The sequence below is a fragment of the Raphanus sativus genome, chromosome 5 (assembly GCF_000801105.2).
Source record: "Raphanus sativus cultivar WK10039 chromosome 5, ASM80110v3, whole genome shotgun sequence".
Classification (NCBI taxonomy): domain Eukaryota; kingdom Viridiplantae; phylum Streptophyta; class Magnoliopsida; order Brassicales; family Brassicaceae; genus Raphanus; species Raphanus sativus.
In genome coordinates, this window is record NC_079515.1 from 12,876,720 (window position 1) to 12,903,051 (window position 26,332).

At 29.2% G+C, this 26,332-nt stretch overlaps 6 protein-coding genes across 14 annotated transcripts in view; 4 read left to right on the plus strand and 2 right to left on the minus strand.

Annotated features, from left to right (window-relative positions):
* LOC108863307 (E3 ubiquitin-protein ligase PRT1) overlaps nucleotides 1-1,034 on the plus strand; it is a 2,183-nt gene extending 1,149 nt beyond the window's left edge. For both annotated transcript variants that reach the window (XM_056986635.1, XM_018637690.2), the window contains 3 exons: nucleotides 76-276; nucleotides 390-487; nucleotides 565-1,034. In XM_056986635.1, the coding sequence (XP_056842615.1) occupies nucleotides 76-276; nucleotides 390-487; nucleotides 565-858 (593 nt within the window). In that variant the 3' untranslated portion in view covers nucleotides 859-1,034. The remainder of the gene's footprint in view (nucleotides 1-75; nucleotides 277-389; nucleotides 488-564) is intronic.
* A 161-nt stretch (nucleotides 1,035-1,195) lies between these two features.
* LOC108863308 (uncharacterized) lies at nucleotides 1,196-2,567 on the minus strand. The gene is made up of 4 exons (XM_018637691.2): nucleotides 2,351-2,567; nucleotides 2,179-2,273; nucleotides 1,575-1,672; nucleotides 1,196-1,442 (listed from the first exon to the last, which is right to left on the minus strand). Exons 1-4 carry the CDS (start codon nucleotides 2,523-2,525, stop codon nucleotides 1,331-1,333), a joined length of 480 nt encoding a protein of 159 aa, XP_018493193.2. The 5' UTR covers nucleotides 2,526-2,567; the 3' UTR covers nucleotides 1,196-1,330.
* Nucleotides 2,568-2,687: 120 nt separating this feature from the next.
* Nucleotides 2,688-4,104, plus strand: LOC108856366 (60S ribosomal protein L13a-2). Its single transcript, XM_018630149.2, has 4 exons — nucleotides 2,688-3,045; nucleotides 3,219-3,335; nucleotides 3,426-3,513; nucleotides 3,826-4,104. The coding sequence occupies exons 1-4, from the start codon at nucleotides 2,774-2,776 to the stop codon at nucleotides 3,967-3,969; spliced, it is 621 nt and encodes a 206-aa protein (XP_018485651.1). The 5' UTR covers nucleotides 2,688-2,773; the 3' UTR covers nucleotides 3,970-4,104.
* Nucleotides 4,105-6,710: 2,606 nt separating this feature from the next.
* On the plus strand, nucleotides 6,711-10,300 carry LOC108856205 (phosphatidylinositol/phosphatidylcholine transfer protein SFH9). 8 transcript variants are annotated; one of them, XM_018629958.2, is made up of 15 exons: nucleotides 6,711-6,961; nucleotides 7,042-7,103; nucleotides 7,165-7,483; nucleotides 7,560-7,659; nucleotides 7,742-8,008; nucleotides 8,103-8,180; nucleotides 8,259-8,410; nucleotides 8,489-8,588; nucleotides 8,692-8,778; nucleotides 8,855-8,923; nucleotides 8,994-9,066; nucleotides 9,145-9,539; nucleotides 9,639-9,713; nucleotides 9,811-9,938; nucleotides 10,042-10,300. In XM_018629958.2, the coding sequence occupies exons 2-14, from the start codon at nucleotides 7,097-7,099 to the stop codon at nucleotides 9,859-9,861; spliced, it is 1,773 nt and encodes a 590-aa protein (XP_018485460.1). In that variant the 5' UTR covers nucleotides 6,711-6,961; nucleotides 7,042-7,096; the 3' UTR covers nucleotides 9,862-9,938; nucleotides 10,042-10,300. The 8 variants fall into 8 exon arrangements, with proteins under 8 accessions (XP_018485460.1, XP_018485464.1, XP_018485461.1 ...); XM_018629962.2 differs by having other exon boundaries at nucleotides 7,171-7,483; XM_018629959.2 differs by having other exon boundaries at nucleotides 7,057-7,103.
* Nucleotides 10,301-11,704: 1,404 nt separating this feature from the next.
* Nucleotides 11,705-13,261, minus strand: LOC108856206 (putative F-box protein At5g42430). Its single transcript, XM_057010523.1, has one exon. The coding sequence runs from the start codon at nucleotides 13,140-13,142 to the stop codon at nucleotides 11,904-11,906; it is 1,239 nt and encodes a 412-aa protein (XP_056866503.1). The 5' UTR covers nucleotides 13,143-13,261; the 3' UTR covers nucleotides 11,705-11,903.
* Nucleotides 13,262-14,501: 1,240 nt separating this feature from the next.
* On the plus strand, nucleotides 14,502-25,764 carry LOC108858240 (uncharacterized). The gene is made up of 8 exons (XM_018632194.1): nucleotides 14,502-14,603; nucleotides 24,443-24,509; nucleotides 24,594-24,622; nucleotides 24,714-24,922; nucleotides 24,991-25,109; nucleotides 25,202-25,297; nucleotides 25,375-25,450; nucleotides 25,539-25,764. Exons 1-8 carry the CDS (start codon nucleotides 14,502-14,504, stop codon nucleotides 25,762-25,764), a joined length of 924 nt encoding a protein of 307 aa, XP_018487696.1.
* Nucleotides 25,765-26,332: the final 568 nt, after the last annotated feature.

Consider the following 26,332-nt stretch of genomic DNA (forward strand, 5'->3'; position numbering starts at 1 on the left):
ATTTACATATATGTTACTTTTCTTTCTTTCTGAGTTTTCCCTTATAAATAATATCATATGTCATCCCTTTTGCAGTGTATTGTGAAGGTTGTGTGGTAGATATGATGGATCAAGAAAGCGAAAAGATCATATGTAAAGAGTGCCATGTTTGTGACCCAAGAAGATTTCCCAAAGTTTGTTTGGCTCTTGAGCAGCTTTTGGAGGAAAGCTTTCCTGAAGAATACAGTTCAAGGAGAAGTTTGATTCAGAAAAAGCTTACCCACAATAGCAGAGGAAGTAAGTTGCTGTTGTTGCATTGTGAGAAAATCTATGAACCATCTGTGTACACAAGAGACTGACTCATAGTTTTGTAATCATTTGACATGTATATTTTCAATACTATGACAAAGAGGGCGGCACATCCTCCTCATCAGAAGAAAACAGCAACAACAGTCTTCCAAACACTACCTGTAATGTTCACATCGGAGTTGGTTGTGATTCATGCGGAGTAAGTTCATTATTATCCTAAACAGAGTTGTTTTTTTTGGTAGTTCATTATTCTAATTGGTGATGTGACATTTGCAGGTCTATCCAATCATAGGGGAGCGATACAGATGCAGAGACTGCAAGGAGAAAATGGGGTATGACCTTTGCAAAGCCTGTTACGAGTCTCCTTCTAAAGTTCCGGGGAGATTCAACCAGCAACACACTCCTGACCACAGGTTTAAGCGTGCATCGTTTCGTCAGCTTCTGCTCAATCTCAATTCTGTCGGTATCCTTCTGGCACCGATGGTCCGTGAGGGTGTGAATGCACAAGGACGTGATGAAAGCCAGGAAGGGCCTCATGATTCTAATGAGTCATCATCACCAAGCACATAATGAAATAGCAGTCTTTGAGTATGCTGGAATCTTATAGGGAGACATGGTGTGTGCCTGTTGAAAATGGTTTGCGTTTGTATATTTTTTATGGAAAAAAAAAGTTATGGTTTTTAAAACATTTTAAATCAATTGTTAATTTATGACCATAAAAATAAATGTTTATATTTGGTTGCTTACACTTACACCCCTGAAGATGTGTAACCCTTCTTGGTTTTGCACCCTTTAAAACACTTGAAATTATATTTTACCAACCAGCCTTAGTGATTTAGTATTTTGGTTTTGGTTACTGAATCCTTGTATCAAATCACTGTGAGTAGAACTGTAAACGGAAGTCATGGGAAGAAAAAAATCTAAATGTTTTTAAGATAATTGCAGCCACAGTTAGATTACAAGAAGAGTTTACTAGTCTGTAAAAGTTACAACACATGTCCTAAGCTACTAAGATTTCATGGAGTTGCAGGTCCAGTACTACTCAACCTTGTGGCCTGGTTTCTGACATTTCAACTTCATAAACACCCTTGGTTTCAGAAGCTTCCATGGCTACCGTCCTGATTAAAGCCTGTTGGATTGCTAGCACCTCATATCTGCAAAATAATTTCCAAAATACCAATCACATTTCCGTATTTTTTACTTATTACATGATGTTCTTTTCATTTATAATAGTTTACACATGGAGCCATCCCAAACAAAACATAGCATGAGAAAAAAGTGCTTACTTGGCAACAATGTTCCTGACAAGTTTGAAGTATATCTTCCAAAACTGATCTTCCTTTAAGAGACGTGGGCATAACTTAAATCTCAGCTGTGAGAGTTCCTGAAGTTACCGAAAAAAACCAATCTTTTTTAAAAAAAAAGCAGCGTCGAAACTCTTCAATAAGACTTTAAGTCTTTAACCCATTTTTCCTAATCTACTGGGGTAAAAAAAAAAAGAAAAAAAAAACAGGTAAACATGAGCAAGCCAACCACATAAAGTAACATAAGCCTAGGGAGATCATAAGGAACATAAGCCTAGGGAGATCATAAGGAGTGCAGCTTTGAAGCATATGCTCTATAAGATTCGACATATATGCTTTGATCCGAGTTTGATTAAAGTTTAAGCAGTGGACCAAGACCCCTATCGCTACCAAGACCAAGTTCATTCCAATTCTTGTTCAAAGTGAGGAAGCAAAGCAAGAAGGCTCTATAAGACACAACACATATAAGCTCTGTTTTGAATCTTGTCTTAAAACGATATATCACTGATCTCATTTGATTAAATCGTTAATCATTCGAAACAAAAGTCGATCCATCAAATAAAAATAAAAATGTTAAAGAAAAAACCTTGGATTTGGATAGTACAAGAACCGCGTGTCTCTGCTGCCAATCAGACAAATCCTTCTTCACTTCTGCCAAAGGATATACACACGCTTCTTCGTCTAGTTTCACAAACATAAACCCCATTATCACTTAACCGATCGGGAAACTTTGTTTTAAGAATCGAATACGAAATTACCGTAGAGAGAGAAGTTCTTAAACGTGTCAATGGTGAAGGACCTGACGTGATCGATTAATTCATCAGTCACTCCTAGCAAATCATCTTCTTTCCTGCTCGATGATCCATTTACACTGGGAAGTTCCTTCTTCTCATCTCCGAAGAAACTTCGTCGAATCCTCCCAGCTATATTCATTGTGGTGAGGAAGAAGAAGAAAACGAATCTGACGACAAGAAAGAAAAGAAGAATAAAAAAAAAATGGTTTCAACGTCAGAGGCTTTTATTGGGCCTAAATAACGGCCCATTAACATTAGGTTTTAAGACGAGAAACCCTAATATTTTCTACAAAGCCGCGTCGTATATAATCCGCCACTGAGTCTACTCTTTAACCCTCTGGAAAGGGAGAAGCAGCAGACGGAGAGAATCAATCGAGTAGGGAGGAGATGGTGTCTGGTTCAGGGATATGCGCGAAGCGCGTGGTGGTCGATGCGAGGCACCACATGTTGGGGCGTCTTGCTTCCATCATCGCCAAGGAGCTGCTCAACGGACAGAGAGTTGTCGTCGTCCGATGCGAAGAGATTTGTCTGTCAGGTGGGCTGGTTCGTCAGAAGATGAAGTACATGAGGTTTCTCAGGAAGCGCATGAACACTAAGCCTTCTCACGGTCCCATTCACTTCAGGGCTCCCTCCAAGATCTTCTGGCGTACCCTTCGTGGGTTCGTTTTCTTTATCTCTTACATTACTTAATGCTATTCTTACTATTGAAAATGAATCATTTTGTTAGCAAAAAAAAAAAAGAAAATGAATCATTTTGGCGAATGTTCGAAATGTATTAGTGGAAGTGGTGTGAGAGAATGTTTTTTCAAGTTGTTTTGTGATTGTGTGACAGGATGATACCACACAAGACCAAGCGTGGAGCTGCTGCTCTTGCCCGTTTGAAGGTTTTTGAAGGAGTCCCTCCTCCTTACGACAAAGTCAAGAGAATGGTCATTCCTGATGCTCTCAAGTAATAATTCTCTAACTTTTCTTGTATTTGAATTAAGATAATGTCCAATGGGTTTCAGCTATCAACTGGTTTCATTTTGTTCTTGCTCAGGGTTTTGAGGCTCCAGGCTGGTCACAAGTACTGCTTGTTGGGCCGTCTTTCTTCTGAGGTTGGCTGGAACCACTACGACACAATCAAGGTATGTCCCTTTTCTGTATATAACAAAAGTTTCTTCATTTACGCATTTTAATAAATATAGTATTTAGTTATTTACGCATTTTCATAAATATAGTATTTAGTTTTGAAGAATGACTAGATGTAGTTGGGGTGGTAGTTTTAACATTTTTCATTGTTTGAATGCTGAGTTGATTATGTAGTAAAAAGAAGATTGTCTGCTAAATCCTGCGGGTGTTGGAACTCTTAACTTAGTAGCATATGCAAATCATTTCTGATATTGGACATCATCATCTGGAACAAACTGGGATTAACCATTTAAATAATGATATTGCAGGAGCTTGAGGTCAAGAGAAAGGAGAGGTCACAGGCTGTGTATGAGCGTAAGAAACAGCTCATCAAGCTCAGGACAAAGGCCGAGAAGGTTGCTGAGGAGAAACTTGGAGCCCAGCTTGATGTTCTTGCACCGATTAAGTACTGAGAATTCGCATCTGTCTTTTGGTTTAATATTTGCTGCGTTTGTGCTCGTCTCGATTCTACTCTTTGAAATTTCGGTTTTGCATTTGGTAGCTTGTAAACGTAAAGATTGGAATGAGACATTTTGGTTTTGTTTTTATTGGAGTTTTTTTTTTTGTTGTTATCACTTTTGCCCAACTCAAATATTTAAATACTGAAAGGTAAAAGTGGTTTTCAACATGGAATACTTGAGTAGGGTTCAAGCTTATTTGATATTTATTTACAATACCATTATGTTTTAACTTCCGTCTCGTTAGAGTTGATGATAGCAAAGTAAAATTACTGCATGTCTAGATTGACTGGTGGCATATATCTATCTATATATTGTATAAAGGAGAACAAAGTCAGTTGCTCAAAAAAAAAAAGGGAGAACAAAGTCAGTTGCTCAAAAAAAAAAAGGAGAACAAAGTCTTTTCTGCTTAAGCCATTATCTGAAAATTAGACATATAAGCATAGTTTTTAAAAATTTAATCATTTATCCTAAATTTTTTATTTTCTTAACATTTAAACCAAATCAATTAACAAAAATCTAATAACCCATAAACCTATTTTCATCAATATTTCATTTTTCACCCAATAAAAAATATAAACATCATTTTATCTTTTCAAAACTTAGAAATTCTCCTAATTTTTTTTATTTTTATTAACATCTTACCCAAATTGTCCTACAGTTTTTATTTTCTTAATATTTTACCAAAACTAATCAATATTTATTTTAACCCATCAAAATATTAACATCAATATTTACTAAAATATAACCTAAAAACATAAAATTTTAAATTAATATAGAAATTTGAAAAAAAAAAATCCATTACATTATTGTTTTTCATGTTTTATCATACTCATGCCTACAAAAATACAAGAAATTAATCTCATGAATTATTTTTCTCCTTTTTGACCACCAAATTTAAGCTTATACAAAAAATGATGAAAAACACACGAAAAATTTAATACATAATCAAAATAATGATTTAGAAAATTAGTTAAAACTAAAACAAAAATAGTGAAAAAGATAATGTAACTTAATTTTGGTGGAATTTTAGTCAACAAGTTATATTTTAATAAGTTATATAATATAATGCAAAAATAAAAAATATTAAGAATAGATGGAGAAATAATAAGAACAAAAAGATAAAAATACGGTTACAATATTTTTCTAATGTTTCATCGAACTTATGCCACTTAAAAAAGAATGAAATACATAACCAAAACTATTTTTTTACAATAATTAGTTTAGAAATTTAAAATAACAAAATATACAAATAAAACAATAACAATTTAATGAAATACATAATAAATTTTCAATTTGGTGAAAAAATCAATCAATAGATAATAATTTATTAAAAATACATAATCTAATAAAAAATATGTAAGACATCGAATAATAATAGAAAAAAATCATAGGTTAGTCGATTCATGCAAAATCCAAAGAAACATCTTGAGAAAAAAAAGATTCATCAGATTTGCCTTGCCAAAGGCAAACATTTCAATTGAGTGATTGTAACTGCTATCTATCGTTTAGACAAATAAATAAAAATAGAAATATAAAGTGGCTTTAACAATCACCATTAAAATTATAGAAAAAACATGATTAGTAAAACTGTTTAATCTCATAAAGTCTCAATAATCTTAACTTCAGTCTGATCCTAAATTTATTATAAAATTACACATTTAACACAAGATAAAACCACACATAAAGTAAATTATTCTATTCAAAAAACAAGAACATTTTCCCTGAAGTTATAAAATATCATAAAACCAAAAATAAAATTTAAAACATACATTATAAAGATGAATAAAAATAATTCTGCGCATCTGCCGGATCCGAATCTAGTATATCAATAATATTACATATCAATCCTTCTTTTTTTTTTCTTGAGGCATACTTTTAAAGTGGTGTGATGCTGTGGATAGAGATATTGGCGCTATAAAATCTACAGAGATATAGTCTCCTTCCAGGGAAGAATGCAATGGCAAATGGGTTTTCACTGTTAAATATCTTTTTGATGGAGGTAAATGTTTTCTAGATCTGTTTCTGATTGGCATCAGATGTAAATTTTCTATAATAAAAGAAATTTTAAATATAAGGGTGGTTATTAGCCAATTAACACTTTCAATATTTCAAGTGAGAAATATTTTGATATGATCTAAAAGCGTTTGTATTCTTTGATTTGCACTAGTTTGACAAAGAAAAAAAAAATTGATTCATATGCAAAGTCCATGAATTAATGGACGAACTCACGTGGTCTACCTGTCCCTCTCCTTTTGGACCTAAAGTAGATACGTGGCTCTTCTCTCTCGCCGAATACAGGAATCTGCGTCGGCTGTCTCCACGTGGCAACCTCCTACTGGACAGAACGTGAAGTAAAACTATTCTGTCGGTGGACCCACATCTATTTAAATTTAATTTACAAAAGACATAAGAAACAGTAAACTGGAAAAGTTGATGGTTAGCTTAGCGCCTACGCGGACCGTAACCACCGGTACACCAACCAAACAGACGTTTATACAAGTTAACTCAACACTTTTTCTTTGACTAACCGTAACGTAATCACTGCAATTACCAAAGCATTGACTAAAAAAAACCACAAAGGTTGACCCACCCCGTTTAAATAAGTACCGGTCCGTTTCCGGTTTAATTTCATATCTTACCAGCTAAGCAAACCGGTTAAGGCTATAAAAATGGCGGACAAAACCGACATGAAGCTCTCTCTCTCTCTTCATCGCGTCGTCTTCTTCCTCTTCTTCTTCTCTGCATTAATGTTTGTTTAAAAACGACGCTTCCTCTTCTTTCTCCGGGCTACGTATCTGCATATGTATTTCGTCGTGTATATAAAAAGAGATTTGACTTCGTAATCTGAAAGCTACGTTTCGAGAGAGAGAGAGAAAGAGAGATCGCTTTTTATTTTTCTTTACCTAAATCTATACTCTGCGAGATCGCATATTAGGTAAAAAAGGTATGAAAAGATCGCGATTTCATTTCTAGGTTTTGATTTTTTTGGGATCTAACGATCATGATTATCGTTTGTTCATCAAGGTTTTGTTGAATCAGGAATCGGATTTGAAGCATCTGGGATTGATTCTCTCAGCAAATGCCAGGTGATTTAGCAAGAATCTGATTGGGTTTTGTTTTTTTTTAAATTATTAATTATTATGACAGCTTTAGGTGAGATCCTTTCGGTTCCTGATGAAACTGAGAAGAAGGAGGGAGAGATTATTGAAAACTCAGAGGATGAGAAGATTCTTGTTCCAAGAGCTCGTGGTTCTAGATCCTTGAAGAAGAAAGCTATCAAAGCTTCCACCAAACTCACCCATAGTTTGAGGAAACGAGGGAAGCGTGTAGCTGATCAATACGCTGCTATTGTGATTGAGGATGTGAGAGATGCTGAAGAGGAGAAGGCAGTTAATGTGTTTAGAGAAGCTTTGGTTTCTCTTGACTTGCTTCCACCTCGACACGATGAATATCATACCATGTTGAGGTAAATCAATCAATCAGTCAGTCAATCAAACAGTGTTTCAGATTGTCTATGGAATTGATCAAGTTGTTGGAAGCAGGTTCTTGAAAGCGAGGAGGTTTGATCATGACAAAACTCTTCATATGTGGGAAGAGATGCTAAAGTGGAGGAGAGAGAATGGAGTTGATACAATAATGCAGGTGGAATAATCTTTTTTCCACATGGGTCTTTTCTTTGCTGTGTTACTTACTAACGGTCAAAAGTTCATCCTTTTTTTTCCAGGATTTTGTGTACGAGGAGTACGAAGAAGTACAACAATACTATCCACATGGGTACCATGGTGTAGATAGAGAAGGCAGGCCTGTCTACATCGAACGTCTTGGTAAAGTTGACCCAGGAAAGCTAATGAAAGTTACTTCATTGGACCGTTTCTTGAGATATCATGTACAAGGTTTTGAAAAGACTTTCTCTGAGAAGTTTCCAGCTTGTTCCATCGCTGCAAAGAGACATATCAATTCTTCAACAACCATTATAGATGTGCAAGGAGTGGTTGGTACCTTTCTTTTTTATCATTATAATTCCTTACTCCTTGGAAGTTCTTTTTTTTTTTTTTTAATCATAAAGGCTTCTCCTTTGGGTGCAGAGCTGGATGCGGTTGAGGAAATTAGCTCAGGACCTTGTGATGCGTATGCAGAAAATCGACGGTGACAACTATCCTGAGGTGGGTGTAGTGTGAAACCTTATGTGCACTTTTGGATGTTGAAGAAGACTTAACATTGGTTTGGTTTATTGAAGACAGACATTGAATCAGATGTACATCGTTAATGCTGGAAACGGATTCTCTATCATTTGGAACACAGTCAAAGGCTTTCTCGACCCTAAAACTTCTTCTAAGATACATGTTTTGAAAAACAAAGATCGAAGTCACCTTCTTGAGATTATAGATCCAAGGTGAGAATTTCTACTCAATAATCCAATTCTGCTTTACTTGTTCCGAGGCTGATACAGATAGCTTCTCTTTAACAACAGTGAGCTTCCTGATTTTCTTGGTGGAAACTGTTCGTGTGCAAATGAAGGTGGATGTATTAGATTCAACAAGGGTCCTTGGAATGATCCTGAGATAATGAAAGTATGATTCTCTATCTGCTCAACTGTTTTGTGTAGACACTAGTATCTCTTTGGAAAGTCTTATATGATATAAACTCTCTGTTTTCTCATCATACTTTGTGTAGCTTGTGCGCTTGAGAGATGCCGCGTACAAAATAAAAGAAATAGAGCTCCCGGAGAATGGGGAAGTAGCTAAACTATTTACATTACCGGTGAGTCTTAACAGTGATTGGCTCTTGTTGTTTACCTTTATGTATTTAATGTCATCTTCCATATTTCTTGCTGCAGCATGTGAATACAGAAATATCGTCACCTGATGGAGGACAAGTTAGAGAGAGAGCATCGCATTTTGAACATGTTAGTTAGTTTACTCGTGCTCCTCTGTTTTGTTTACCATAGTCTAACGCTGCGTGTCTTGTGTTTCCAGGACACAAGTGCTCAGCTAAGTCATCAAGTTGAAGCAGTTGGTACTGGGAGAATTGTACAGTCTGATTCAACAAGTAGGCTGAAAGCAACTTGAAATGAACTATTTTTTTTTAGATAAGATTCTTATAATTTCTGCTTACACTTTTCTGCAGATCAGTTATCTAGTAACCTGACAGAAGAAAGGGGGCTGAAGAAGTCTCTTCAGAAAGTTGCAAGCTCGTTGGCTCGTTTTATCATCCAACTTGTTGCATCTCTGTGTCTCATGTTTCGGATCTTTGGAAGACTTGTAAATAAGCAACCAGAAAACCAATTGAGACCACCGGTTTTGGACTCTCCTCCTCTTCCTCCTCCTCCTCCTCCTCCAACTCAGTTGCTGCAGCGAGGAGAGTCTCTCCATCCATGTTGGCTAAGATTGCAAAATCTGGAGAGCATGGTCACAGTTTTGTTTGATAAACCAACAGACATTCCTCAGGAGAAAGAAGACATACTTCGTGATTCATTAGACCGCATCAAATGCATTGAGCAAGATCTACAAAAGACAAAGAAGGTAGACAGAGACCCCTTTTCTCTCTCCCTAAAAAGAAACACTTTTGTTTCAAGAAGCATTATAGGTTTTTTAATTAGGATCTAAATATGTTTGTGACAGGCGCTCCTTTTGACGGCGTCGAAACAAATTGAACTTGCAGAGTCTTTTGAGAGCTTGAAAGAGAGCGCCTCAACGGTAATGGCTTCTCCAGTGTGAACAACACTTGTGATCTCTCTTGTTGTGTGTGCATCAATATATGTAAACATTCTTTTCTTATTTTGGTTAAATGCAGGGAATGCGCTCTTGCTGGCCAAGACACTGCAGAAATTTCCAAGTTGAATAGACAATATATATATCTCTGAATCTCATATCCGATGTCTTCCTAAGCTACTACTACTTCACATTCCAACCATAGTACAGGTGAGAGACATCATACTCCAACCAAATGTATATACGTTTCGTTTGCTTGCTCACGTGGAACTTCTTTTTCCTTTTTTTTGTTTTGTTTTTCTTTGGTCTTCAGATGGGTTTATTATAAAGAAACAAAAATGGTAATGGAGAGGGAGAGGGAAACTGAAGAGGAAAAAGCTTACAATTGTGTACCAGTTTCTTACTGAGCTATAACTGGAATTATACTTTTTCTTCCGATAACGATTCTAATGCACATCATTGTTATTAATAGTATAGAATCCATTTATTGGTTGGGAACCATTGTGTACAATTTACAAATACAATTACATTTTATGGTAGATAGAAAGAAACAATATTTATAATGTTGTTTTGATCGAACGGAATGAATTTAAAGTTAGTCAAAAGTCAAAACTGACATCAAATGTTAGGCTGATCAGTAGTTACAGAACACACTCATCTGTAGATCAATAGCAGCTAATCTTAAAACCTAAACTACCAAAAGACAGGAATAAGGTTCTCAACATTTAGCTCATACCATCTCATGTGTTGAGCTCCAAACACCTTCTCCAGCTGCTGCAATTGGTCAAGAGTAGGAAGAAGTTATGGAACCAAAGATACTTTGAGAGGAAAGTCTTTTGCTGGAACTTGGAAACCACCAACTACTTTTTGCTTGTTTCAGAGAGTCAGCCAAATACACCAAACCCATATGTGTGTTTAATGTGTTTCTAAATATATTAACATCCATTAGCTAACTATTCTAATTTTGTTTTCTGGGGCCTGTGGCCAATGCCTCTTTGCTAACATGTAAGGCACGGCTCTGACCAAATGTATATGTTTATGTTCGCTTGCTCACTTGGAACTTCGCTTTCCTTTTTATATTTTGGGTTTTCAGATGGGTTTTTATTTAAAGAAGCCAAAAATGGTAATGGAGAGTGAAACTGAAGAGGGAAAAGCTTACAATAGTACCAGGTTCTTACTGAGATGTAACTGAGATTATGCTCTTTTCCATAAAGATTCTAATGCACATCATTGTTATTAATATAGTATAGAATCCATTACTGGTGAGGAACCATTTTGTGCAATTGATAAATACAATTGCAGTTGATGGTAGATAGAAAGAAAGAAACAATATTTATGAAACCGAAATTTATAATGTCGATTTGGTCGACTGTATAAAGCTAATGTTAGTCACAATTGACACTGTTGTACTTGTTTTTTTAACTGTATGAAAAAAATTGGAATTCTACCAAATTAAATGTTAGGCTGATCAAGCCAGAAAACACTCATCAATAGATCAGTAGCTGTTAATCTTAAACATAAACCACTAAAAAAATACAGGATATATATATGTATATTACTAAAGCTTCTCAATATCTAGCTCATGCCATCTAATGTGTTCAGCTCCAAATATTGTAACAAATTTGCTGTAATTAGTCAAAATAGTGTACTTCACAAACGAAGTTTAAGAACCCGCAAGTACTTTGCTTGTTCCCAACAAATAGAGTCGACAAATACACCAAACCCATGTAATGTGTTCCAAATTTGATAAAAGCTAGTTATTGTCAAGCGCCTACAAAATGTACATGCCAAACCCCAATTAATGTGGGACAAAACACAAGAATGCTTCTAGTGACGTGTAACACAACCAGGACATGATAAAAATGCTAGCCAACAGAGTGATAAACTCGCACAAAACAAGGAAGTGTCGTAAAAAAATGACCCTGAAACTTGAATTAAAAAATTTATTATCTAAGAATTTATTTGCCAACTTGATAGTTTACCGGGATAATACAACTTGTGTACATATATTGTAAATAAAGCTTAGCTTAAGAAGCAATCATGTACAACTCATCATCATCTACAAAAAAAAATGGAAGAAGAAGCTGAGAATCAAATTTGTTAATGCTCTCAAACCTTTGGCGATCTTGTTGCATGTGAGCCTAAGATGATGTTTGATGTAATGCTCTGGTGGGTTTACGCCATCAACTTATATATAGGTGTTTCATCATATCTAGTCTCCATATTAATAAAGTCAAGATCCTCCACATGGTCCACAGAGAGTATAACTTTGCTACTACATTTCTCAAAAGCTTCATTGTTAGCAGTTCGGAATTCAACTCGTTGGAGAGTCTTCCTTTCGATATTGAGGTAGAAAGCATAAAGCGGCTTAGATGCATCCTCCATACACAAAACAACGTCACCTGTGGCAGTCACTCCAACAACAGAAACATCCCCAGCAACGATTTGATTCTCCCATAAAGTGGAAACATTTCTACAGCCAACGCATTGATTCGTCTTCCGAAAAGTGTAGACATGTTCCGACCATTCCGAGTTTGGGTCATCAACATCCCTTAGAACTGACATACACAACTTAAGGGAACACTTTCTACCCCTGGAGTCATTAGGATCCCAATCCCAAGGGTTATAATCATACTCTAGAGTAACCACCCCTAGTTTTCCCTTATAGTTTATCATTTTAATACTATACCGACCACGAATAAAATCTATGTATATAAACTTGAATTCCTCAGACCTAACATCAAAGCAAACTATGGGATAAGAAAATACAGCATTAATCTCTTGTGTAGCAAAGTAATACAAAAACCCATTGATGCATATCCCTTCAGGCAAACCATCTGTAGACAAAGGGTATAAGGGACAATAGATCTCCTCCCACGAATCGTTTCCAGTACCTAGTGTCAATATTAGAGATGGCTTGTAAGAGTTAAAGGACAATACCTTAAACTGTTTGTCAACCGGATCAAACAATAAATAGATTATCGGACTCAGCCCCTCTTTGTCGGGTAAAAGAGCCAACTGGCCTGTGCTAGGGTTACATATAACCAACCCCTTGTACACACGTAACAGGAACAAACCAAAGGCATGCTTTTCATTACTAGTCGGCATGTGTTTAGGTAACTTCATGTGGAAGTTGGCTGTTACTACAAGAGATGAGGACTTATTCTCGTATAGATTATGAGGCTGAGGCGACGAGAAATAACATGAACAACCATCCCGTTTGACCAGGAATAAGAGACGCGGCCGAGCCGAGGACCTGGTGGAGAACAACTCTTTGAAATATGGACGGTCAAGCATGTCCCTCCATTGCTTCGACAGGCAAGAAAACCTAGCGACTGATTTGGCTGGTAATCTCGAGAATATCTCGTTGATGAGATCGATTGGGATGGAAACTGAGTTTTCTTCCTTACTCATGTTGATTTCGAAAGGTTTGAAAGAAACGAAAAACCTAGAACTTGCTTTAGGAAGAGAAGAGGAAGTAAAGATTATTGATGTGATATCTTTTGCTCTCCTATAATCTTTGCGTATTTATATCTAAAACTTGACCTAAGGCTTGATTGGTAGAGCATTAGCATTAGCATTATGCTATTTATTATCCAATCAACATTGATAACAAAAGCTTTTAGAAAAGCATTTACATGATGCTAATGCTCTCCAAATGCTCTTTACTCAATGCTCTCATATGAAGCTTTTGGAAGAGCATTTGCATTTAGAATTATATAAATTCAAAAATAATTTTATATAATTAATTTATATATGTTTAATAATATAAAAGTTATGTTTATAATAAAAAAATTATATTTTCAAAAAACTAAAAGTAGTGATTAATTATTATTATTTTTAAATAACAATATTTCACATTTAAAATATAATAAAATTTATATAATTACACATATCATTCATTATTTTTTATAAAAAACATAACATAATATATATTTATATATTATAAAATAAAAACATTTATATTATTTTTAAATAAATAAATTATATGTCATAGATTATTTTTATGATAATATTATATATGGATCATTTATTGCTCAACCAATAAATAAATAATGATGATTTTATATAAATCATTTTTAATTTATTTATTTTATTTAATTATATCAAATTATTTTTATATCCAAAAATAAATTTTATTTTTAAATAAATTTTATTTTTTAATAATATTATTTCACATTTAAAAATTAATTTAATTTATAAATTAAATAAGTTTCATTATTTTTAATAACAAATATATTATTATATATATTATAATTTAATATATATTAGTTTCAAATAAATATATTATATAATAACTTTTATGATAATTTTAAAATTGTATAATGCTATTGCTCTACCAATCACTTTATTAAAAATTTTAATGAGAGCATACAGCTTCTGCAGCATACTGCTTCTACAGCATTCTGCTACTTCTTCTTCATCTGCTGTACCAATCAAGGCCCTAGTAAATAAAAGAAAATGTAGATCTTTTATTAAGGAATTAAAAGGAAAAAAAATCTAAAATTTCTCAAAAGTGTTTACTTGCTTATCACGTTAACTGGAAAATTTAGAACGGACGGTTAAGTGTCGGACGGTTAAAAAAAGGTCAACGCGGAGACAAAAGCCCAAAACATATAAAGTCAGTGCGCAGACAAAAGCCCAATGATCTGAGTTTTTTTTTCTGAGTTAAAACTCTAACACAACAAAAGCCGAAGCAACTTGTCTCAGATCTACGTCGTTGTCTCAGCTCGATCCGCCGTTGAGCGCTCGGGAACACAGTGTCAGCACAAGATGGAGAAGTTCAGAGCGGAGAGACAGAGCATGGAGGAGTTAGATAGCATTTCTGTCTCTCTTGCAAGTGTGAGACAGTTCTTCAGCCTGGCGGCTTCAGTTGTAATGTTAGGATCAAGAAGGTTACTTGTGCTAACAAGAAGAGGAGCCCAACATTTTCTTGCCTCAGAACAATGTAGTTTTACTACTGCAACTTGTGTTCATATGAAAGAGATTTATCCTCCTAAGCTCGAGATAGGGTTGATGTTGGTGGTCCAAAGTAACATGCTTTTTGAAAGAAGCGAATGCTTACTTTGGAGAGAGAAGAGAATAAGAAAATCCAGAAGTAAGAAGCCACAAAGTTTTCCTGAGAAAAACAATAAGAACAGTTGGTTGGTGGTGGATCAAATAAAGCAGGAAAGTGCTCTAAAATGTCCTAGTTAGAAAATTTCTATTTCTGATTAACCCACCCTTTTTCTAACTACCCCACATTTTTCCACTCTTTCTTCCTTACTCTTTTTACCCTTCATTTCTTTATTATTTTTAAAAACTATGGGACCCACAGTACTTTTTTTTGTTTTTTTTTCAGGTGAGTCTCATATTATTTTATGTACAGACCAGATTTTTTTTTAGATTTTTTTTTAATTTTTTCGAATGGATCCCATATTATATTTTTCAAATTTTTTAATTTTTTCTTAAAATTGTTAATTATTAATATAGCTAATGATTTATGACAAAAATAAAAAAAAATTATGTGTATCTTGAAATAATATTTTCACAAACAAAAAAATAAAAAATATTAATTATTTCACCAATATTTCAAAAAATACAATTAAAAATATATGTATTTAACCAATTTAAAATTAAATTTAATAAAAATTATATAAATTTGGTTTACATAAAAATATTTAAATTTTTAAAACTAAATTTTTTAATAAAACCTATATTTCAATAGTATTTTTATCAAAAAATAATTTTAAATTTCCTTAATTTCAATAATATGGCCTTAAAATTGAAAATAATATACTTCATATTTTTACTATTTATATTTGTTATTAAATTAACAATCTATATAAATTATAAAATAATATTCTCTTTGTTTTATAAAAAGTATTTTGACACTTTTTCTTTTTATGTACATTGTATAATTTAAGATTCCAGTTCAGTTAAATCTATTTTAGTTTTAACATTATTTACAAAATGTTTTGATTTTATAAATAATTTATCATTCTTAAAACCTTTTGATTAAACAGATGTATAAATTTGAAGATTTGATATTATATTTTTATTTATATAAATGTGTATGTGGACTACTAGCACTACTAGGACTACTTTGTACTACCTTGTATTACCTTGGATTACTATGTATTATACATATTTCTAAAAACTTTATATTTTTGGCTTATTATGTATTTTCAGCAGATATAACATATAATTTGAATTATATGTCCACATATGTGTTTAGATATCAGATTAGTCATGAGATATTTACTATTACTTAAGTTTTATAAAAACTACCATTTCTACAAAAACTTCCTTATACTTCCATATCTAGTGTCTTGATGGTGATGTCATAATAAGGTGAATCACACAAATTACATATTTTTAAAATTTTATTTCTACATAAGTGTTATGTACCATCTAAAACTATATAAATGAATTGGTTTTACTAGAATTTTTTTTTATTCGTATTACTAAGAAATGTTGAAATTGACAAAAATATTACTATGAACAAGATAATATTACTACTACCTTGAGTATTACTGAGTGTAAACATAATAGTGTTTTTTTAAATATATGGATGTAGACATGGACATGTAGACATTTAAATGAGTAAGTTTTAAATTATACTAAGCATAAAATATTTTTAAATAACATAAATATACTTTTAAAGTAATAATATTTATTTATGTCTATATTTTCTTAGATGAAATACATATATATATATATATACAATTTGATTTCATAATTTTAAACAATACAAAAGTATATATTTTTCAAAGTAACAGAAATATTTTTATATATCTAGCTATTTTCTAGGATGATTGCATAAAATAACTAACACAAATCTATACTATATAAAAGTTGAGGCTATAAGCCATTGAGAGCGTCCACATAAGATTTAAAACAGCCAATCGTATTAGGACACGTCATTTTATTAGTTTATTATTTATAAAATTATTAATATTTCCAAAATTTTATTAAAAACAAAATTAATATTCTGTATATAACTTAAACTAACAAAATAAATATTAACATTTACATCTTGCTTTAAAATGTTAATTGTTATAGTAAAATAGAAAATCAAAAAAAAAGGTTATTCACATAAGATTTTAAAGCAACCAATAATGATACATCATTATATTAGTTAATTATTTATAGAAAATATTAATATTTTCCAAAATTATATTAAAAACGAAATTAATATTAGTTTATTAACATTAATTTCGTTACTAATAAAATATGACAAATTGTTATTTTATTTACTATTTTAAAAATGTTAAACATTCCAAAATCGTTTTTCAAAATAAAATATAAATCAATATCAAATAAGTTAAATTAACAAAAATATAAATACTATGTATAAGTTAAAATAATGTATAATAGTCTTTCAAAAATTAACAAAAAAATAACTCAAATAATAATTAATTTAAAAATGCAAGACTTTCAAAAAATTATAGTTATAAATCTAAATTTAATTTCATGATTTTCAAGTTTAGTTTATGTACTATTGAATTTATTTTTACGTATAACAAATACTTTCAGATTTTTTGTGTTTGTTAATTTAACTATTTTAAGTTAATTTACCATTTTGTTTTGGTATAAAATTTAATTTATTATTTTAAAACTATCATTTATACAAGAAAATGGAAAACAAAATTTAAAGTCAATGAATAACAAAAACTTAAACATCTAAAAGGGAAAGTTGACTTAAATACAAAAGAAGAAACTTTCTAATATACGAAGTATTGGTTGACTATAAATATTGTCTAAAGCTTGAAATTTTTTGCAAGCTTCACTTTGAGAAAGAGAGAGAGAGATATTGAAAAGAAAATGAGATATTTACACAATGGTTGCTTCTTTTTTTATTTTTGATGATCTTAGAAAAAGTTTTAATAAGAATGAATCTATACTATATAAAAGTTGAGGCTATAAGCTATTGAGAGCGTCCACATAAGATTTAAAATAGCCAATCGTATTAGGACACGTCATTTTATTAGTTTATTATTTATAAAATTATTAATATTTCCAAAATTTATTAAAAACAAAATTAATATTCTGTATATAACTTAAACTAACAAAATAAATATTAACATTTTACATCTTGCTTTAAATGTTAATTGTTATAGTAAAATGGAAATCAAAAATAAAAAGGTTATTCACATAAGATTTTAAAGCAACCAATAATGATACATCATTATATTAGTTGATTATTTATAGAAAATATTAATATTTTCCAAAATTATATTAAAAACGAAATTAATATTAGTTTATTAACATTAATTTCGTTACTAATAAAATATGACAAATTGTTATTTTATTTACTATTTTTAAAAATGTTAAACATTCCAAAAATCGTTTTTTCAAAATAAAATATAAATCAATATCAAATAAGTTAAATTAACAAAAATATAAATACTATGTATAAGTTAAAATAATGTATAATAGTCTTTCAAAAATTAACAAAAAAATAACTCAAATAATAATTATTTTAAAAATGCAAGACTTTCAAAAAATTATAGTTATAAATCTAAATGTAATTTCATGATTTTCAAGTTTAGTTTATGTACTATTGAATTTATTTTTACGTATAACAAATACTTTCAGATTTTTTGTGTTTGTTAATTTAACTATTTTAAGTTAATTTACCATTTTGTTTTGGTATAAAAATTAATTTATTATTTTAAAACTATCATTTATACAAGAAAATGGAACACTAAATTTAAAGTCAATGAATAACAAAAACTCAAACATCTAAAAGGGAAAATTGACTTAAATACAAAAGAAGAAACTTTCTAATATATGAAGTATTGGTTGACTATAAATAATTGTCTAAAGCTTGAAATTTTTTGCAAGCTTCACTTTGAGAAAGAGAGAGAGATATTGAAAAGAAAATGAGATATTTACACAATGGTTGCTTCTTTTTTTATTTTTGATGATCTTAGAAAAAGTTTTAATAGGAATAAAGTTCTTGCTAGAGTAGTTTACTTTTGGGAAGCACATAACATCAAAAAGGTGGTTTTCTTATGGTCTCGAGTTATCTCTTATTGATCAAAAGGTACAAAGAGTTCTAAATAGAAATTATCAATCCAAAATTTTATAAGCAGTCTATATTGTTTGACACAAATTTTTACAGGGATCAACAATCCACCCTTTCATACTAGCTAATTGAATAGTGTGCTATGAAGGAGATTTAAAGGCTGGTATAATCTACAAGATAAAGAACTTCTTGGTCATCAACAACAAAACAAGTTACAAGGTGACTTTTCACAAATTCTTAATTCAGATCATATTTTTAATTTGCTATTTCTAAAAATGTCAATATTACAAAAATTTGTTTATTATAAAATATAATATAATTTGATATCAAATAAGGTAAACTTACAAAAAATAAATACTATATATAAGTTAACATAATGTATAATAGTTTTTTCGAAAATAACAAATAAATAACAAATCATAATTAATTTTAAAATACAAGATTTCAAAGAATTATAACTATATTAATCTAAATTTAAATTCATAATTTTCAAAGTTCCGGTTAAAGACTACACTATTGAAATATTCAAAAATAAAATATACTATATAATATTATTATATAAACCACTGAGAATTTCCATACATTATTGCAAGACTACCAATCAAAATATGATAAAATAGTTATTTTGTTTATTAATTTTAAATGTCAATATAAATTTACATACACAAAAGAAGATATTTTTGGGTAAAAAAATGATATCTAAATATTAGTTATTAAATAATATAATTGTATAAAAGTCTAAATAGGAAAAATAATAAAGCACACATTGAATAAAGTTTCATATAAAATGCATATAAACCAATTATACTCTGTTATTTTAATATTAGTAAACAATGCTACTAATTATTAATATAGACTCGCGCGTAGCGCGAATTGAAAATTTAGTCTATACTATATAAAAGTTGAGGCTATAAGCCATTGAGAGCGTCCACATAGGATTTTAAACGATCAGTTGAAATATGACAAATCAGTTTTTCAATTTATTATTTTTTTAAAATGTTAATATTTCCAAAAAAGTTTTTTTTAAAAACGAAATTAATATTATATATATAACATAAACTAACTAAATAAATATTAACATTTTCAGTTTTTAAATTTATTATTTTTAGAATGTTAATATTTCCGAAAAAGATTTTTTAAAAAACGAAATTAATATTATATATATAACATAAACTAAGAAAATAAATATTAAAATTTGACAACTTACTTTAATAAATGGTAACTGATATAGAAAATGGAAAATAAAAAGAAAATAGATAAGTTAACAAAAAAAGGGAATATATAACATGAATATAAAAATGTCATATTAACATGAATATATAACAAAAAAATCAGATTTTTAGTTTATTATTTTTTAAAATGTTAATATGTCCAAAAAGGATTTAAAAAACGAAATTAATATTATATATATAACATAAACTAAGAAAAATAAATATTAAAAATTTGAAAACTTACTTAAATAAATGGTAACAGATATAGAAAATGGAAAATAAAAAGAAAATATTAAGTTAACAAAAACTAAAACATCTAAAAGGGAAATTCACTTAATATATAAAGAAGAAACTTTCTAATAAATGAAGTATTAGGTGACTATAAATAGTTGTCTAGAGTTCCAAAAATTTTCAAGATTTACTTTGGGAAAGAGAGAGATACTGAAAAGAAAAAGATATATTTACGCAATGGTGGCTTCTGATTCTTCTTTGGTTTTTTATGATCTAAGAAAAAGTTTTAATAAGAATGAAGTTCTTGTTAGAATGATTCACTTTTGGGAAGCACGCAACATCAACAAGGGTGTGCTAAATCAGATTTTTTGTTTATTATTTTTAAAAATGTCAATATTACCAAAAAATTGTTTATTTCAAACTAAAATATAAACTAATATCAGATAAGGTAAATTTACAAAAGTAACACATTATAAACAAGTTAACTTAATATATAAAATATTTTCGAAACTTAAAATAAAATATAAATATAAAATAATAATTAATTTAAAAAATACAAGACTTTTAAAAAAATTATAGTTAAATAAATTTAACTTATGATTTTCAAATTTTAGGCTATATACTATATAAGAGTTGAAGCTTTAAGCCACTGAAAAATATTATTTTAGGCAGTTACAGTCAAAATATTCATAGAAACTAACCAAATAAACTATACTGAAATCAATTAACATGGTGTGATTTACAAGATTTTTATTTTTAAAGCAAACTACATGATGAACTCTTATAATCATTGATTCATTAGTCTGATTCACCTCATAAAACATATAAAATTTACGATTCTCTTTGTTGAGTTATGTCGAAGAAAAATATTTAGAGCATAATGTTTATAAGGTAGATTAATAATAAAGAGCCTAAGCAAGCACGTCAAATAAGTTATTTAAGATTTTAATAAAATTTATAACAATAAATTAGCATGAAAGATAACATAAAAGAATGATAGAAGGAACAATCAATATGAATTTATGAAAATAAATATACTATCTAAGTATTATAATCAACAAACTAAAAACATACAAAATTACATATTTTGAACATTTATAAAAAAAGTCTCAGGATTACAAAGAATACGCTATCTAAGATTTTTGCTATCTTATTGTCAGTATTTAGCAACTAGAAAAGAAAAATAATTATCAAATTATGTAAAAGTTTCAAAGTATCTCAAAAATCTTCATGTAAACACCAAAAATCAAATATTGACTATTGTACCCAAAAATAAATTATAATATATTGTACTACATTATATGATCATACAAGCTTAACTAAAATACAAATTATTAATTACATCAAGTAGATACCTCTAATACTATAGATTCTAAATTTTATTAATTCACATATTATTTTACATCAAGTAAAGTTTTTTGACTATTAAGAAAAATTAGATATTATGCAAGATAGTTTAATCATTTTTTTAACACTTTAATCTTTTATGTAGTCAAGTAAAATATATGTAAAATGTTTGACAAAATATTATAATGTATTGGCAGTTTACATGCAACAAGAAATTTATATAATATTTCAAAATACAAATTAACATTTTTCAAAAATTATGAATATGTTTATAAACATAACTATTACATTTAAAATTCAAAGCCTAAATAGCTAATAAGAGGGTATAGTTATAAAATAAACATAAATAAAAAATCAATGAATCATGTTTCAGATAAGAAAATTATATAAATCAGATAAATAATTAGTTTTAAAGTTATTATAAAAGTAAACAAAATTATTACTACAGACTCGCGCGTAGCGCAAGTGTAAAATCTAGTAAAATGTTTTATATTTTTTAAATTAATAAACAAAAAAAAGACATGTAACTATTATAATAACTGTCAATATTTAAATTAGAAAAGCGATTGGTGCAACATGGGAGACTCGAGAAGCTATAAGCTATTGAGAGCGTCCACATAGGATTTAAAACCACCAATAAAAATATGCCAAATCAGATTTTTTGTTTATTATTTTTAAAAATGTCAATATTACCAAAAAATTGTTTATTTCAAACTAAAATATAAACTAATATCGAATAAGGTAAATTTACTAAAATAAGACATTATAAATAAGTTAACTTAATATATAAGATACTTTTCGAAACTTAAAATAAAATATAAAATAATAAATAATTAAAAAATACAAGACTTTCAAAAAAAAATATAATTAAATACATTTAACTTATGATTTTCAAATTTTAGCCTATATACTATATAAAAGTTGAGGCTATAATCCATTGAGAGCGTCCACATATGATTTAAACCACCAATAAAAATATGCCAAATCAGATTTTTTTTTATTATTTTTAAAAATATCAATATTAACAAAAAAGTTATTTTAAACTAAAATATAAATTAATATCAAATAAGATAAATTTACAAAAGTAAGAAATTATAAATAAGTTAACTTAGTATATAAATATTTTACGAAACTTAAAATAAAAAAATAAAATCTAAAATAATAATTAATTTAAAAAATACAAGACTTTCAAAAACAATTATAATTAAATAAATTTAACTTATGATTTTCAAAGTTTAGGCTATATGCTAATGAAAATATTGACAAATAGCATATACTATTTATACGTTGAAGGTACAAATAATTGAGAATGTTCACATAATATTTTTAAAACACCAAATATGCTAAAACGTCATTTTATTTACTATATAAAAACTGACAGCTAAAAATTGGGAATATACACATAGGACAGGACTATAAGCAATCAATCAAAATATAATATAACAATTTAATTTTACTATTTTTAAAAATGTTAAAATTTTCAAAATTGATTATTTGAATACAAAATGGAATTAAGTGTCAAAAAGGCAAACTACTAGATAATTAATTAAATGGAATTGGCTCATATATATATATATATATACAAATTATTTGGAAATTTAAAAATAATAAATTGTCGTAACCATCTAAATTGTGAAAAATATACATATGATAGTTTTCTATATAAATTCAACGACAAAATTGTGTATTTTTATGAGAAGGTCTATATATTATTAAAATATTATAGATTTAATTTAAAACTATCAAAAACATGCCAAATCAGAATCATATTTTACTATGTCTAGAAATCTGAAATTTCTTGTGAAAAAAACTATTAAAATAAACTTAAATATCTATTAAGATAAACTAACAATTAAGATAAAAATAAGTTCATACGAATTTATCAAAGAAAAATATTTGAAGAATTAATAAAATATAAAAATCTAAAGAGGATCACATAATGAATTAGTTGAAATTAATAATATTATTTTCAAATAATCTTGACATTAGAGTATAATCTCATCGACAGGAAAATAAATAAATATGGAGTATATATAATTTACATTTATCAGTGAAAATTATATTATCTAAGAAATATTAATCAATAATATAGAAACAATGAATTTCTAACATACTTACATACATTAAAAATACATGTGAGCTAATAAAACATCATAGCCCCGAAATCAATAATACTCTAACTAGATTAGGTAGAAGATATATCTAATATTTTATATATTTTAATAAATAAAACATTGCTTAACGTTACTTAAAAATTATATATTTATTTCCACATTTTTATATCTAACAAAAGATATTTAATATTACTTAAACCTCATCAAAACTGTATTATGATCAAAACATAAATTTAAATATTATAATATTAGATATGCTTTTTAAATAAGTAAATAAGAGTATTTCAAATCAATATGCACACAATAAGTATACAAAGAAAAATTCGACATTGTGCATATGGATTAATTATTGGTGTTATTCAAAAAATGATAGATAGAAACTTATAATAAATTATTTATACCAGTATAGTATTAATTAATATGCATTAAACAATCTGTTTTTTCTAACTATGATTAAGATAAGTACTTTTACAAACGCACATATACATTTACATATACAAGACAAAATATCTAAATATTAATTATTTAAAAGGTATAGTTTTGTATATAATTTCACAGAAAATGTAAATAAACCATATACATATTATTTTGAAATTATTATGAAATTAAAATCATTTTATTAAAACAAACTCGCGCGTAGCGCGAGTTAAAAATCTAGATCATTCTGTTTTGCACTGGTGTAATGTGAATCATTGCCTTTTGTTATGTTATGTAATGCCTCCATTTATAAATGTATAGACTTCTTATGTTATGAGTTTTGTGTCTGAGTATTGAACTATTGTTGGTTCTTGATTGCAGGTTACTTCTGGGATTGGTAAGGCCACTGCATTTGCTCTTGCAGAGAAGGGCTTCTATGTCGTTCTTGGTAATGCATTACTTCCTAAAGTGTTTAATGTATATGTATTCTTCATCTAATGTGGTGACATATTTCTTGATTTTTTTTTCTCAGTTGGAAGGTCTCCTCAGCTTCTTTCAGAGGTTATTTAACATTCTTTTTTATTTTTAGCTCAAAAATTATCTTTTTCTTTTGATGCAAAAGAAAAAAAAAGATTTTCTTGGCTTATGACAGACTTTGGAAGATATAAAGAGCATGAAAAAAGATGCACAACTCAAATCTTTCGTAGTTGACATGTCTTATTTTTCATCAATCTTCAATTTTAAAGACTCTCTAAAGCAATGGCTCTCGGACGAAAAGTTACATCCTTCACTTCAGCTTTTAGTGAACAATGCTGGGATGATGGCTATTTCTAGTCGACCAACCACTGAAGGTTATGACAGGTAAGTCTTCTTTTCATCGCTTTTTGACATTTGATATGCTCAAAATATATATTCTAAAACTGTTTCAGGACCATGGCTACAAACTATATTGGTCCATTCACTATGACAAAACTTCTTTTACCACTTCTGAAAAACAGCTCTGTGCCATCACGGGTCGTGAACGTTGTATCTTTCACACATCGTTATGGTGAATATATTTTGTGTCGCAATTCACTAATGAACCTATCATAATAAGAGTCCAACTAAGTGAAACTGATAACTTGTTGCTTGTCTATGTAGCTTCTATTGGGAAAGTTAACAAAGATTATGTAACTGGAGAACATTTCACGACATTCAACCAATATCCTCATGCACATGTCTACGAGTATTCTAAATGTAAGTTCAAAACATTCATTTATATATAGTTGTATATGCCTCCTTGGGACTGATGAGTTTATGCTTCTTGTATATAGTATGCCTTCTACTTTTCTCATATGAATTGCATAGACAGCTTCGCCTCAAAGATGATTCACACCATGTCTCTGTTATGTATGGATGCTTCCTAAATTGTCTTAATCTGTAATTACTCTATCTCTCTTTCAATGTTTACAGATTATGTTTTGCTTGATAAACGCAGAGCTGCAGATCCTGGATTTGTGAAAACAAATCTAATGCGAGAGTATCCTAAATATGTATCTGCTTTTGCGTTTCTTTGTTTCAAAACTATTGGCCTCCTCCAAACCCCTGATGAAGGAGCTCGATCTTCTCTTGATGCAGCTTTAGCTAAGGGATTACGGCAAACAATGGTTTGGGATTTGCAGCTTCTAGGTTTTCCACTCGCGCTACGCGCGAGTCTGTGTTAATAATATTTTATTTATTTTTAAAAATATATAAATATAACTAATTTATATAAATTTTGTCTTTATGAAAATATATCAAAAAACATTTAGTTTTTATTTTTATTTTGTCTATATAAGTATACTCTTTACAATCTATACTATTATTTGTAAAATAATTTTTGATTATAAGTTCTTTCCTTAAAACTATAAGTTGGACGTTCGATTTCGTTCACATGTTTATTCGGTTTTAGAGTTTTTGAGAATAAATATTTAAGTTATATTCGGGTATTTATAAAATTCAATTTGAGTTTTGTTCGAATTTTTGTCGTTTAATTCAGATTATAACTCGTTTAAACTATTTTAAAAATAATTTAAATTCATATACACTTATTCCTAAACAAATTAAAATGAAAACAATATATAATATATAAATTTGAATAATTTATATCAAAATACTTAAACTTAACATAAAATGGTTTTGGTTGAGTATCTAAATGGAGAATCAATAAATTTTTCAAGTATTTTGAGATTTTGAGTATTTTTTAACTACTTTGGATATATATTTTTGATTATTTTATATATTTTTAGGTGT